This window comes from Pseudorasbora parva, chromosome 25, assembly GCF_024679245.1.
Source record: "Pseudorasbora parva isolate DD20220531a chromosome 25, ASM2467924v1, whole genome shotgun sequence".
NCBI lineage: Eukaryota > Metazoa > Chordata > Actinopteri > Cypriniformes > Gobionidae > Pseudorasbora > Pseudorasbora parva.
In genome coordinates, this window is record NC_090196.1 from 14,335,180 (window position 1) to 14,351,318 (window position 16,139).

General features: G+C 38.8%; 1 protein-coding gene across 2 annotated transcripts in view; it reads right to left on the minus strand.

The window, feature by feature from the left end:
- tmem266 (transmembrane protein 266) overlaps nucleotides 1-16,139 on the minus strand; it is a 118,024-nt gene that overhangs the window by 12,641 nt on the left and 89,244 nt on the right. For both annotated transcript variants that reach the window (XM_067435771.1, XM_067435770.1), the window contains exons 5-8: nucleotides 14,674-14,747; nucleotides 12,701-12,757; nucleotides 10,202-10,340; nucleotides 4,567-4,682 (exon numbers count right to left, since the gene is read on the minus strand). In XM_067435771.1, coding sequence (XP_067291872.1) covers nucleotides 4,567-4,682; nucleotides 10,202-10,340; nucleotides 12,701-12,757; nucleotides 14,674-14,747 — 386 coding nt within the window. The remainder of the gene's footprint in view (nucleotides 1-4,566; nucleotides 4,683-10,201; nucleotides 10,341-12,700; nucleotides 12,758-14,673; nucleotides 14,748-16,139) is intronic.

Sequence of the window (16,139 nt, forward strand, 5' to 3'; positions counted from 1 at the left end):
ACAGTGGTAAGCAGTCTTTGTATAAAGCCGGTGTTGTACTCTCCCAGGTTCAGGAAGCTGTCCTCTGTAAAATGTGCTGTGCACAAGCAAACTTTGCACTGCTTTATAAATAAATCTTAACCTAATTTCATCTGCTTGTAGAAGGCCAAACAAAGCAGTTTTGCTTTCGCATCCAAACACACAGCGTCTCCATGACCTGACGACAATTCAATTCATCGAAGCCTCGTCTTCTCTCTTCGTGCATACCTTTGGGCGGCATTATGCTGATATTTGACATTGTGATGTGGATGTTTGAGGAATGTTCTCTGTTAGATAGAATATATCATGAGACTATGAGCCTCGCAACTTTGCAGACCTTATACATGCACAAACATATACATTACACACTAAAAGACAAGGATACCCATTTCAAAAATATTGTCGTCAATAATGAAATACATTTTTAAATACTTATTAAATATGATAAATTATTAATTTCTATCAGTAATCTCATTTTCTATCATTAAAATAAGATCTTAATGACAGAAAGTTAGTCATTAAGAATCCTTTGACTGATTTTTATTAATATTAAAAAAAGTATAATGACTAAATTCAATTGGACTTCAGTGGAAACAAGGACATCTGACATTTTGTACAAAGGCAAAATTTGCCATATTTGATTAGTGATCTACAAATTGTGTAGATTCTTAAATATTTCATGTACTTTTAATGTTTACCTTTATGAACTCCAGATCCATTTAATTGTAATATAATTGATCTGCCATCTTTCTATCAGAATATCAAGAATGACCATTGGAAAAACCTATATATTGAGAAGTTCAAAGATTATATCTCTTTAATTATAAATGATAACTATACATAGGTACAGTTTTTTTCCAATGATCATTCCTGATATTTAGAGGAGAAGAGTGGTTATTCAGTTTTTTGACTATACTTTGAAATAGTTGTATGTTTATGGTATGTGTTTTGTATTGCTTTGTATATTATTGATCTAGCCTTGGAAGTCACCTATAAATAAAATGTATAATTATTATTATTATTATTATTATTATCATAGATATTATTATAACTATAATTGATTGGAATTATTGCTATTTAGTTTATTAAATATATTTATTACTGGCAGTATTACAAATCATATATAAGCACACCGAAACGGGATCTCCTTCCTACATATGCTTTATTTGTTGAATCAGCATGAACCGATAGTGAATCAATGACCTCTGCTGTTCTCAGGGCCGCTGCACTGATATCGACAGGCCTCAGATCAGTTTCCAAGACACTACTATCAGAGTCTTATCTTCCTTCATCCCCAAGCAGAAGAAACAACAGAAACACATCTAGGGAAAACTGTGTATTCAGTGGTGTGCATTGATCCCTGTTTGTGTTATCTGTCTGGTGGACCCAGGACAGGTTGGGCGGGTCACGTGACTGCTTTATGTAATACTCTGGGTTGAATTGCTGCTTGAAAGGGGAGCTTGCATCATCCGACGAGACCCGATCAGAAATAAAGTATGAGCTTATTGTTAAAAATAAGAGATATATTCAGGACGCATTGTGATGTGAGACAATTCACATACATCAGAGTCTGCAACTACAGTGGCATGTAATTCAAGACAGACAAAAAAAAAAACCTTTTTGAAGTGACCCTAAAATGGCTTAATTGCAATAAAATGTCTATAACGGATACAATCTAATCCATCAAAAACGCATATCTACTTTAATATTTACATGTGCTGTCTAACTGAGCGGATGAAATTGAAGTGAAATGTGATGGTGTGTCAAAGTGCTGCCCTCTGCTGGTGAAACAAACAATGATGACTAAAGCAAAATGGAAAAAACTTTTTTTTAGAGAGGGGCAAAAATAGCGTGCTGCAGTAATTAACAGAGCGCTGACATACAGGTCCTTCTCAAAAAATTAGCATATTGTGATAAAGTTCATTATTTTCCATAATGTAATGATAAAAAATTAACTTTTATATATTTTAGATTCATTGCACACCAACTGAAATATTTCAGGTCTTTTATTGTTTTAATACTGATGATTTTGGCACACAGCTCATGAAAACCCCAAATTCCTGTCTCAAAAAATTAGCATATCATGAAAATGTTCTCTAAATGAGCTATTAACCTAATCATCTGAATCAACTAATTAACTCTAAACACCTGCAAAAGATTCCTGAGGCTTTAAAAAACTCCCAGCCTGGTTCATTACTCAAAACCGCAATCATGGGTAAGACTGCCGACCTGACTGCTGTCCAGAAGGCCATCATTGACACCCTCAAGCGAGAGGGTAAGACACAGAAAGACATAAAGAGACAGAAAAAGTGTGGCAAAAAACACTGCACAACGAGAAGAGGTGACCGGAGCCTGAGGAAGATTGTGGAGAAGGACCGATTCCAGACCTTGGGGGACCTGCGGAAGCAGTGGACTGAGTCTGGAGTAGAAACATCCAGAGCCACCGTGCACAGGCGTGTAAATGGGCTACAGGTGCCGCATTCCCCAGGTCAAGCCACATTGGGCTACAGAGAAGCAGCACTGGACTGTTGTTCAGTTGTCCAAAGTACTTTTTTCGGATGAAAGCAAATTTTGCATGTTATTCGGAAATCAAGGTGCCAGAGTCTGGAGGAAGACTGGGGAGAAGGAAATGCCAAAATGTCTGAAGTCCAGTGTCAAGTACCCACAGTCAGTGATGGTCTGGGGTGTCATGTCAGCTGCTGGTGTTGGTCCACTGTGTTTTATCAAGGGCAGGGTCAATACAGCTAGCTATCAGGAGATTTTGGAGCACTTCATGCTTCCATCTGCTGAAAAGCTTTATGGAGATGAAGATTTGTTTTTTCAGAGCGACCTGGCACCTGCTCACAGTGCCAAAACCACTGGTCAATGGTTTACTGACCATGGTATTACTGTGCTCAATTGGCCTGCCAACTCTCCTGACCTGAACCCCATAGAGAATCTGTGGGATATTGAGAAAGTTGAGAGACGAAAGACCCAACACTCTGGATGAGCTTAAGGCTGCTATCGAAGCATCTTGGGCCTCCAGAACACCTCAGCAGTGCCACAGGCTGATCGCCTCCATGCCACGCCGCATTGAAGCAGTCATTTCTGCAAAAGGATTCCTGACCAAGTATTGAGTGCATAACTGAACATAATTATTTGAAGGTTGACTTTTTTTGTATTAAAAACACTTTTCTTTTATTGGTCGGATGAAATATGCTAATTTTTTTAGATGTATGCCAAAATCATCAGTATTAAAACAATAAAAGACCTGAAATATTTCAGTTGGTGTGCAATGAATCTAAAATATATGAAAGTTAAATTATCATAACATTATGGAAAATAATGAACTTTATCACACTATGCAATTATTTTGAGAAGGACCTGTATATTTGTAGGCCAACCCGGAGTTTGCATCACACTGGGTCCCTCAAAAAAAAAAAACAATAGGACTGGCTTTTGGATTATCGCCGAAAAAAAGGTCTGTGACTAACAAAAGCTTATGATACTTGCCATGTTTGTTCATTAAGATAATCTTCACAAATGAACCCAACCTTTAAGAATTCTGAAGCCTAAATACAGGTGGCAGAAGTCAAAAGCTGTAGGCGAACTACACTAGGGTCACATGACTTCAACGTCACCATCCAATGAGAGTTTGAGTTGTAATAGTTTACAGGAGTGCGATTAGAAACACAACAAGGCTTTGAAAGCGGACTAGTGATATCGTAGATGAGATTACCTGTTTGGCTGATGATGTTTAAATGTCCTCCTTTAGTGAAAATGATGTCACCCCTACATCAGTTTATGGATCTGTTTACACCTGGTATTAAGATGCCTTTCAATCGGATCACATGTAGACGAGGGAAACAAATCCCCATTTACACCCGGTGTTTTAATCTGTCTCCACTTAAAATCACTTCTGTCAAAATTTCTTCAAGGGGAGGGTGTATGGGCAGGTAAATATGGGCTTTTTCAGATCGTTCGGTCTAAATGAGCTCACGCAATTTACATACGAACATGCCCGGAGAGACTGAAAAACACAGAGAACAGCAGCTTTCTCTGACAGCCGCAAGATCACGGCGAAGTGTGAGTGTGTTAGAAATCAGGAATGGTGAGAGAACTTTGTGCTTAGTACATGTTTCATCTTCAAACCAAACTCGGGTCTCCAGCCGACAAAGTTGAAATCCCGTCTGGCTAGTGCATTAGGTCAGTAGGCAGAGAGTAGACGGTGTTTTGTGTTCTGTTCGAACGCATTCGTCCACAGGAGTGTTTACACTACAAAAGCAATCCAGTCAGATGTGTTTTGGACTACTTCTGGAAGTGGAAAAGCTCAAAGCGACCCCATTTACTCCTGTATTCACTTGCAATCTGGTCAACCAAAACACATCCTAATACCAGTGCCTAAGATAAGAAAGACCTAAAGTACTAGTGAAGTGGACAACATTTACTGAATATACATGTATATTCAGTACATGGCCTAATATCCATGCTTTTGGTGTCATTTTGGTAAATTAGAAGTCAGAGAGGAGTGAAGCGCAGAACAGGAAGCATTAGTGGATCATCACTCACGGCCTGTTCCTGACAGATCTGTGTGAGTCTCTCCAGCTGTTCCTCTCTCACAGCTTTGGTCTTCTCGTACTGCTGTATCTCCAGCTCCATCTCCACCTTCACCTGCAGCACGTACGCTACAGAAGAGAAAAGAGCAAAGTTATGTACTTTTCTTAGATAGGTCCCATGAAATGGTCAACTCCTTTCAAAGCAAACACTAACGAAAAAGGACCATGATATTAACATGGCTTATGATACACTATCATTCAAAGGTCTGGGATCGGTAAGATTTTTTTAATGTTTTTGAAAGTCTCTCTAAGGCTGCATTTATTTGATCAAATATACAGTAAAACACAAGTCATATTGTGAGATTTTATTACAATTTAAAATAACTCTTTTCTATTTGAAAATATTTTAAAATGTAATTTATTCCTGAAGCAAATCTGAATTTACAGCATCATTACTCCACTCTTCAGTGCCACATAATCCTTCAGAAACCATTCAAATATGATGATTTACTGCTCAATAAACATTTCTGAAATTCTGACTATAATCCATGTTGAAAACTTGGAAACTGATGCCGTTTTTAAGGATTCTTTGATTGATATAAAGTTGAAAAGAACAGCATTTACTTGAAATGGAAATCTTTTGTAACATTAACATATCTTTACTGCCACATTTGATCAATTTAATGCATACAAGTATTTTATTTTAATTGTCTATTTTTTCTTTAAAGACCACAAGTATATGAAAGTATAGGACCATTATATTGCTATAATTTTGGAGTACCATGTAAAAATAAATTTTACTTAAAAATTATCAAAACTTTGCATTCATGGGAAGTACCTCAGAATATTGCAAGTACCATGGTAATACAATCTGATATCATCACTGTACCACAATACCATCCCAATACGTTATTGTAAGTGTAATGTTGAAAAATCACTGGGGTAAGAAAAAGTACAGAAACAGAAAAAACTGTTTGGGACAGAAACAAGAAAGAAGATTTCAATCAGAAATATTATTTCTCTTACCCCATTGGCAGATAATTTAGCTTGTTTTAAGTAAAAACTCACTTCATTTTGCAGAAAAAGAGAAAAAAGATCTTATTTTACTTATCTAGAAATGCATCTTGATTTAAGAATTTTTAAATGGAAACAAGACAAAAATACTGAATAAGCAAAGCTTTTTTTGCAGTGTTAACAGGTTTAACACATAATGGGTAGCTAATTGTTTTCTGGAAACATACAATGCAGCCAAATGCTAAATCAGCTCCATCCACAGCTAAGCGAAGAGACAACTTTTGCCTAATAGTTCATGAATTGACATTAGCATTCGTCTGACATTGACTTCTTTGGCTTGGCTGGGATTGTGCTGAGAGGGCCAAAGGCTTTCTATCAGGTGCTGCTGGCTCTTAATAAAGTCATAACCACATGACCCCTCGTCATCTACTTGCTTTCCCAATCAATTAGGCTCTTCTCACACTGGTACCATCTGCCGAGAGAATGCCCAGCATACTTTGCTGCATGGCAATGTGTTACTCAGTCCCTCAGTATTCTTCATACATCTCAGGATTTTTATATATTATTCTAAAGTCACCATGAAATCAAAATGAACAATTCTTGTATTTCTAATATTGAATACTCAATTCTAATATTGCAATATTTATTATGAAATATATATCCATACACACCCTTATTTTTATAAAATTCATGTGTCCTTAAATCAAAATAATATCTATCTTCTCTGATGTGTTTACTGGCATAAGGGTGGGACAACCTAAAAGGTTAGTTTACTCAAAATGAATAACTCACTGTGGAAAACTTCTGTTCATCTTTAAAAAACAGTCCCTCTATTGACAGCTTTGCAACTACCACTTTGTCCCTTCAAAAAGTTAAAAAAGAGATTGTAAAATGAATCCATATGGATTACAGTAAGTGGTTTAGTCCAAATTCTGTGGAGACTTAATCGCTTTATATGATGAACAGATTGAATTTAGGCTTTTATTCACGTAAACACTGATCAGTGAACATAAAGACAAGCTAATATGTGCAGCGTAACACATGAATGAACCTCATTGGTTCTTGCTGAAGCCCAAACGTGATGCGTAACATGAATGAACCTCATTGGTTCTTGCTGAAGCGCAAACGTGATGCGTAACACATGAATGAACCTCATTGGTTCTTGCTGAAGCGCAAACGTGATGCGTAACACATGAATGAACCTCATTGGTTCTTGCTGAAGCGCAAACGTGATGCGTAACATGAATGAACCTCATTGGTTCTTGCTGAAGCGCAAACGTGATGCGTAACACATGAATGAACCTCATTGGTTCTTGCTGAAGCCCAAACGTGATGCGTAACACATGAATGAACCTCATTGGTTCTTGCTGAAGCGCAAACGTGATGCGTAACACATGAATGAACCTCATTGGTTCTTGCTGAAGCCCAAACGTGATGCGTAACACATGAATGAACCTCATTGGTTCTTGCTGAAGCGCAAACGTGATGCGTAACACATGAATGAACCTCATTGGTTCTTGCTGAAGCCCAAACGTGATGCGTAACACATGAATGAACCTCATTGGTTCTTGCTGAAGCCCAAACGTGATGCGTAACACATGAATGAACCTCATTGGTTCTTGCTGAAGCCCAAACGTGATGCGTAACACATGAATGAACCTCATTGGTTCTTGCTGAAGCGCAAACGTGATGCGTAACACATGAATGAACCTCATTGGTTCTTGCTGAAGCGCAAACGTGATGCGTAACATGAATGAACCTCATTGGTTCTTGCTGAAGCCCAAACGTGATGCGTAACACATGAATGAACCTCATTGGTTCTTGCTGAAGCCCAAACGTGATGCGTAACACATGAATGAACCTCATTGGTTCTTGCTGAAGCGCAAACGTGATGCGTAACACATGAATGAACCTCATTGGTTCTTGCTGAAGCGCAAACGTGATGCGTAACACATGAATGAACCTCATTGGTTCTTGCTGAAGCGCAAACGTGATGCACAACATGAATGAACCTCATTGGTTCTTGCTGAAGCGCAAACGTGATGCGTAACACATGAATGAACCTCATTGGTTCTTGCTGAAGCCCAAACGTGATGCGTAACATGAATGAACCTCATTGGTTCTTGCGGAAGCGCAAACGTGATGCGTAACATGAATGAACCTCATTGGTTCTTGCTGAAGCGCAAACGTGATGCGTAACACATGAATGAACCTCATTGGTTCTTGCTGAAGCCCAAACGTGATGCGTAACACGTGAATGAACCTCATTGGTTCTTGCTGAAGCCCAAACGTGATGCGTAACATGAATGAACCTCATTGGTTCTTGCTGAAGCCCAAACGTGACGCGTAACATGAATGAACCTCATTGGTTCTTGCTGAAGCCCAAACGTGACGCGTAACACAAGAATGAACCTCATTGGTTCTCACATGTAAAGTGAAAATGCTTGAGCTTCACCTACCAAAACTGATGTGCGTTGATTGATAAATGTTTATATGTGAATAAAAGCCTAAATTAAATGTGTTCATTAAATAGTGATCATGTCTCATCAGAAAATTTGGACTTAACCACTCGATCATAAGGATTTGTTTTACGATCTCTGACAAAGGCGCATGTATTGTCAATTTAGGGAAAGAAATCTCTCTGTTTCATCAAAAATATCTTAATTTGCATTTTGAAGATGAACGATAGTCTTACAGGTTTGAAATGACATGAGGGTGAGTAAAATAGAATAGAAATAAAAAATGTAATTAAATTTCAGCAACTAACCCTCAGTAAATCAAACTGCGCACTGGTGTCTTTTCAAAAGTTCAGCACATGGTGTTTTTATGTCCTGCTGTGAACATATCACGGTACAACCACAGGGTGGCGTAAAACTGGATCAGACTCGCCGTGAGACTTGAGCTCATGAATGTTAATCGGTCAGCGTGTCCATGTCAAATATTAAGCTTTAATTTCTTAATTTCTCATTGTTCAGACTGCATAACTTCAGTCTTTCACTGGTGCTATATTTTTATGAACACAGTGTAAAGTGTAACGACAGCCGTCTGCTTTTTTTTTTTTTTTTGCCGACACTGCATCTCATCTTGAGGTCCATGAACACACACACACACACACACACACACACACACACACACACACACACACCCACCCACACACACACCCACACCCACACACACACACACACACACCCACACCCCCACACACACACACACACACACACACAAAACTATGTTATTCTCATAGCTTGCACATAGCCATCCACGAGATGGAACAATACAGAAAAGATATGGGCAAATGGACATGCACTACAAGATACATTAGCACAAAGCATTTTAGATGTAAATTGGAATAGTAAATAAGAAATTCATATGGTCTGCGTCAGTTCAGTTCAGTTTATTATTCATCCGTACAGGAAATTTAATTTGCACAAGTGTCCCAAACACATAATTTATACAATCACACACATCATTACAATTACAGTTGGTTTAACATAGAAACGGCAGTCGGTATGAATGAGTGTTTAAATCTCTTTGTTCTCCCTCCTATTGCTCTGTATCTACGTCCTGATGGAAGTACCACAAACTCTCTGTGCAATGGATGAGAAGAGGAATTAATTATCACATTGGCTTTTTTAACAATGCGCTCTTTAAAAATGTCTTGCACCGATATCTGGGTAACTCCAATAATCCGAGATGCAGTCTTAATTAACCTCATCAATCTATTCCTGCTAGACAACGTAATACAGTCAAACCATACAATGACGCAATAGGAAATAACAGATTCAATAAAACTCTGATAAAACAGTATCATTAGCACTCTACAGACCTTAAAAGAATTCATTTTCCTTAGGAAAAACAAGCGTTGTTGGACCTTTTTACAAATGGCATCAGTATTAGCATTATAGTTTAATTTATTATCAATCACTGTACCCAAGTATCTATACTCATCCACCAGTTCAAGAGCTCTACCATTAATAACAGTAGGAGAGACAGGAATAACAGACTTTCCAAAGTCTATAATCATATCCTTGGTCTTAGCTAAATTTAAGTTTAGGCCACAGTTTGTACACCAAGAAACGAAGTCCTCAACCACAGAACCATGCGTCGATGTCAAATTAGTCAAAATGGACCTTTCTTTTTTATTTCAGTTTAAGTAATTACACTTCTTTCAATTATCATGGCTTTCATATGAAAATCTAACTCATTCAGAGCAGTATCTATGAGATGTGACTGGATCTCGGCGCTAGAGGTGTGTGTTCATGACGGCGCTGTACTCGACAGCTCAGTGATGTTTAGTGAGAATGAGCGTGACCTGCCCCTGCCATCGATCATGAATACACTTGCATAAACAGAACCTGTGCTGAGACATTGTGGACATCATGCTCCTCTCAGCAACAACAAAAGACTCTGAATCAATCTGAATTTTAATTAGACCAACACTGGCAGTAGCAGCGCGTGTGTGGCGTCTATCATAACTCAGACTCATTGGGCCGGACAGGACTACAGCTAGTCAAATTAATCAGCTGAACTGGCTAATGTTAATGCTTTCTTTAATGGTTGCTTTCAGGTCATAGTCAGTGTCAAGAAATGTTCTGAAGAAAACATGTGAATGGTGTTGTCATAAAGCAGCTTACCGTCAATGATCCTCTTGACTCTCCAGATGCGGAGGGTGATGATGAGGCTGATGGCGTCCCAGGGGCTGCTGGGGCCGTTAGCCACCGTGGAGGCCACCATTGGGGCCAGAGAGAGTACAATCACAGCACCGTCAAATACCTGACAAAAAACAAAACACACACACAGGCAATCATACACCAGTGTCCTTTAAGCTTGTAACAAGTCTTTCTAAGACTATTGGCTGTTAAACATTGTAGAAAATTAGCTTCATAACATTGCATACTTATGACTATTTTTATACTTAAATAAAAAATACTTATTATAAAATATAAATATATTTATATAAATAAACACACACGCACGCACACACCGATCAGGCATAATATTATGATCTAATAATGTGTTCCTCTCCCTTCTGCTGCCAAAACAGCCCTGGTCCATCAAGGCATGGACTCCACTAGACCCCTGACGGTTTGCTGTGGTATCGGACACAAATATGTTAGCACCAGATCATTTAAGTCCTGTAAATTGTGAGGTGGGGCCTCCATGGATCGGACTTGTTTGTTCAGCGCATCCCACAGATGCTCAATTGGATTGAGATTTGGGGAAAGTCAGCACCTCAAACTTGCTGTTGTGCTCCTCAAACCCTTCCTGAACCATTTTTGCTTTGTGGCGGGGCACATTATCCGGCTGGAAGCGGCCATAGCCAACAGGGAATATCGGTTCCATGAAAGGGTGTACATGGTTTGCAACAATCTTTAGGTAGGTGGTACATGTCAAAGTAACATCCACATGGATGGCAGGACTCAGGACTCAGAACATTGCCCAAAGCATCACACTGCCTCCACCGGTTTTGCCTCTACCCATAGTGTATCCTGGTGCCATGTGTTCCCCAGGTCAGCAACAAGCATGCACCCGGCCATCCACGTGATGTAAAAGAAAACGTGATTCATCAGACCAGGCCACCTTCTTCCATTGCTCCGTGGTCCAGTTCTGCAGTGGACAGGGGTCAGCATGGGTGTCCTGACTAATCTGCGGATATGCAGCCCCATATACAACAAACTGTGATGCACTATGTATTCTGACACCTTTCTATCAGAATCAGCATTAACTTAAGCAATTTGAGCTACAGTAACTCGTCTATATTATTTGACCACACAGGCCAGCCTTTGCTCCCCACGTGCGTCAATGAGCCTTGGCCCATGACCCATGACGCCTTCGCCAGTTCACCACTGTTCCTTCATTGAACCACTTTTGACAGCTACTGACCACTGCAGACCGGGAACACCCCACAAGAGCTGCAGTTTAGGAGATGCTCTGACCCACCCATCACAATTTGGCCCTTGTCAAACTTGCTCAAACCCTTATGCTGTTCCATTTTTCCTGTTTCTAACACATTAACTTTGAGGACAAAATGTTCACTTGCTGCCTAATATATCCCACCCACTATGTTTCACTTACCCTGTCATAATGTTATGCCTGATTGAGAAATCAATGTAATGAAAAGTTAATGTAAATTAAGTCTTAATTTTTTCCAGAGCTGTATGTATGTATATATATATATATATACACACCGGTATATATATCATACAGCTTTTGGTATCTATGTCTAAGAGTGTGTGCACCTTAAAGGTCCCGTTCTTCGCGATTCCATCTTTCAAACTTTAGTTAGTGTGAAATGTTGCTGTTGGAGCATAAATAATACCTGGAGCATAAATAATACCTAAAAAATTATAAAGCTCAAAGTTCAATGCCAAGCGAGATATTTTATTTAACAGAAGTTTCCTTTCAAAGCCTACAGCGAACGGCCGGTTTAGACTACAGCAGGAAGTGCAGGGATGTAATGACGTCACTAGAACCGTTTGTTGACTAACCCTCCGCCCACAAAAACACGCAAAATAGGGGCGTGGTCTTGTTGCTCTCCCATGTGAAGAAGAGCACGCATTCAGCGCTTGCATCTCCCCGTTACGGTAAGAGGCGGGACCTTTCCGGGCAAAGTGCGCTAAGCTGCTGTCCAATCACAACACGGGAAGCGCTGGCCCAATCAGAACTCATTACGAATTTCTGAAGAAGGGACTTCATAGAACAAGGAAATCATCAGGCCGTTTTTAGGACAGAGGAAACAGCGCTGTACAGATAAGTAAATTGTGTGAAAAATACTGTTTTTTTACACGTGAAACATGAACTAATGTTATATTGCACACTGCATAATCAAAGCTTCGAAAACATGCGAAGAACGGGACCCTTAAAATAATTGCAAACAGTACACTTAAAAAAAAAAACTTCATATCAGGCAGATATGACAAAAGATAAAAAATGTAAATGAATAGGCAGGGTCAATAGAACTGAATAACCAATCACAATGCAGCTGGATCAATGGACCCTCTTCTGCTTAGGCAACAATGTGACATTGAGAAAGCGTCCCTGCGCCAGAGAGAGATTCATTCTTCATTAGGTTTCAAGGGCTCGCCTCTTCCCTCTGTGTCCCCCCTGTGCTAATGGGACCCCAGGGAGCTTACCTCAACTTTGTTCTCTATATAATCCCATATCCCGAGCACCACAATCCTAAAGACAGTCTGGGAGAGGAAGAGAGAGACACATAAGTGGAAAAGAGCCACAGATGGAAAGAAACAGAAAAGAAACAGATTAATGAAAATCAGCGAACAGATTTCTGATGGTTCAACACATTGCATTCTGGGAAATCATCCATTAAAGAACAACAGGCCAGTTTTTCTGAAAACCGAGAGAGAAGCCTTGAGAAAAAAACACACACAAAAAAACCCAGCCAAACATTCCTTTTCCAGCAGCCCACGAACAGCAAACGTAAATAATGAGCTTGCAGGGAAAATGTATACGTAGGGTAATTCAAAATGTAAGTGATGTCGAGATGTGGCGGCAACAGAATTCACCTCCATTTGGTGGTGAAATAACCCCGGTGCCTCCGCAAAACCCATTTCCAACCCGAATCATTTTTTCCCCCTTTCATCTCGTCTCAGAACGCAGCTCATAATTTATCAGTGACCTGCAATATGTATTCATATACTCACAAGCTGCCGAGATCTCATCGAAACCCTCGAAGGAGACGCTTGTGTTTTACTGGCTGCTGACTCAGGTGGCACACGGTAGTCTTTTTAGCTTTTTCGATCCCCTACTTCGCTCTCTTTCCCTCTCTCTCTCCCTCAGGATGAAACATGTGAGCGAAGCTGAAAGTTTAAGGCTTTCCTGTCTCTTGGCCTTTATCGATGAGTAAAACGCAAGTTGAAGAAAATAAATGCAAGTCTGCTTTAAAAGAGCCAGAGACAAATGCAACTGGATCCGAAGAAATGGGAATCAATAGAAGTCAGCACGGGTCAGGACACACACACACACACACACACACACACACACACACACACACACAACACACACACACACCACACACACACACACACACACACACACACACACACACACACACACACACACACACACACACACACACACACACACACACACACACACACACACACACACACACACACACACACACACACACACACACACACACACACACACACACACACTTAAAGTACAGTTACAGCACAATGTGAAACTGCTTTTTCTTGGGTACAATTAAGATGCCCCTACAGCATAAACATTCAGAAGAGGCCTTACATCAAATACTTCCATCCAATACTTCCCGTCGTGGCACCATTAATTTGAAACAACTTAATATATCGATATTTGTGAAAGAGGCTATTTCTAGTAGGCCTCGTGGTTTTCTGTGAATCATGATTGTCTCAGAGTCAGCATCTTAGTTGTTTTAGCGGCCAGTGACCCTCAACACTCAAATCCATAGAAAGCTTTTATTGCTGAGATGTTGCTCTTTTAGTGCTTGTTTACCTTTCATTTAAGTCTCAGAAATTTCTCCAAAAATTCCTTTATATACACCAAAAATTGATGCACCTTTTGATGGAAATACATTTTATGGTGCATCCTTTTTTGGCGAAGATCTTGTATTGTCAATGCAAGAGTCCAGCACTCTGTAAAGTCTCCTCCAGCACATCCCAAAGACTTTCAATGAATTTAAGCTCTGGACTGCTCTGGTGAGAGGAGCACAGCTCTGGTGAAATGATTCTTCAACCGTTCTTACACACTTTGAGCCGATGAATCTTGACATTGTCATCCTGGAATATGGCCGTGGTGTGTTTTCCTACATGGTTGTTTAGGAAATTAAAAGCTACGCACTCCATCATTTAGAGTTAGAAGAACTAATGGCAAACATATAACATGCTAGAAACATAATAATCACCGCAAAAATTATTCAATCTTTAAAAAATTACTAATTTGCCAGTTTAAATCCAAACAGCGTCATTTTTTTATCCGGACAGTGTATGTTATACATAAAATGCTTTTTTCGTATAGTATAGCTCACACAATTTAGTCTTTTAAAAATTGAAGAAGAAGTGTTTAATGAGAAATGTCTTTGAGATCTTCGAACATTTACACTCACCTCAGTGAAGAAGACAGACAGGATGACCAGGCTGATCCAGTGGATGATACAGGCGAACTGGAATGCATTATTAACTGTGGACACAATTCAAAGAGATTCTGTGCTCACACTTCATATAATGCTTCAGGATAAAATACAGTTAAAGTCTCCCTATAGTGAATCATTTTATCCTTTAAAACTCATCTTTGATTCTAAAATTACTTAAGTTAAGCATTTTTTTCCGTTGGGAAAAAAGTTCTTTGTGCCTTAAAAAAAGCTTGAATGTAACTCTACACTCTTGCTTCATTAAGTGCACAGGGGTCCATGAATATGCAAATTATCCTCGCCTCCACTCACACACACCAGCTCAGAGATCCACTCACTCAACTTTACTGTAGTAAACGAGCCTTCTAATTATCAGTATAATCAGAAACACTTTGAACAACCCTGAACATCACTGGCATATAGCTTATCATAATGTCATATGATGGACGTCATAAACATAATTCACCCGCTATATTGCTAATTGTCTCTGATTTTTCCATATCAACATAAAAATATACCAGGATAACCTGGCTTCTCTTGAGACTCCACTGCTAGTAGTTCGCTTTTAATGATATGCTTAAGTCTGCCAACACGGTCACGTGATTGGTTACAAGGTAGTTTGTGACATCAGAAACGCTGTCGAATTCAAACCGTGTTTTTGAGACTGTATTTGGTCCACTGCAGTTTTAAGGAGAAAATACTCAGCAATAGTGTTGACCTTATGAATTTGCACATAGTTTAAAGTACTGTATATTAAAGACACCACATAGACTTATAAACAACATTAAAAACTTTAAATGTTATGAGTTCAAGTTTGGGGTCAGTATGATTGGAAAAGATATGCTTTTCTTTTGAACTTTTTGAAAATGTATAACTGTTTTCAACCTTGATAATTTGAAATGTTTCTTAAGCAGCAAATTATCATATTAGAATGATTTCTGAAGGATCATGTGACACTGAAGACTGGAGTAATGATGCTGAAAATGCAGATTTGATCACAGTAATACATTACATCATAAAATATATTCAAATAGAAAAAGTTATTTTAAGATGTAATAATTTTCATAATATTACTGTTTTTACAGATTTTTTTTAATCAAAGAAATGGCTTGGTGAGAATAAGACATCTTTCAAAAACATAAAAAAAAGAAACCTTAGTGTCGAGAAGCCAGTTTCATTTTAGTGACCTGGTTCATTTGGATGATATTTCAATGAATCAAATGTTCAAATGAATGAATCAAATTCAGTGAATCAAAGTTGTTCAATGACGGTGCATGTTACATTTTGATAAAATAAATTACAAATAACATTTTTACTCTATAAAAATATTGCATTACTTATTACTAATTAATTACTAAATCCGATATCTACCTCAACCAGTTGAACAAAACACAGATAGACATAAAACGACACTTTTAGGTAATTCTTTAAAATAAATTAGT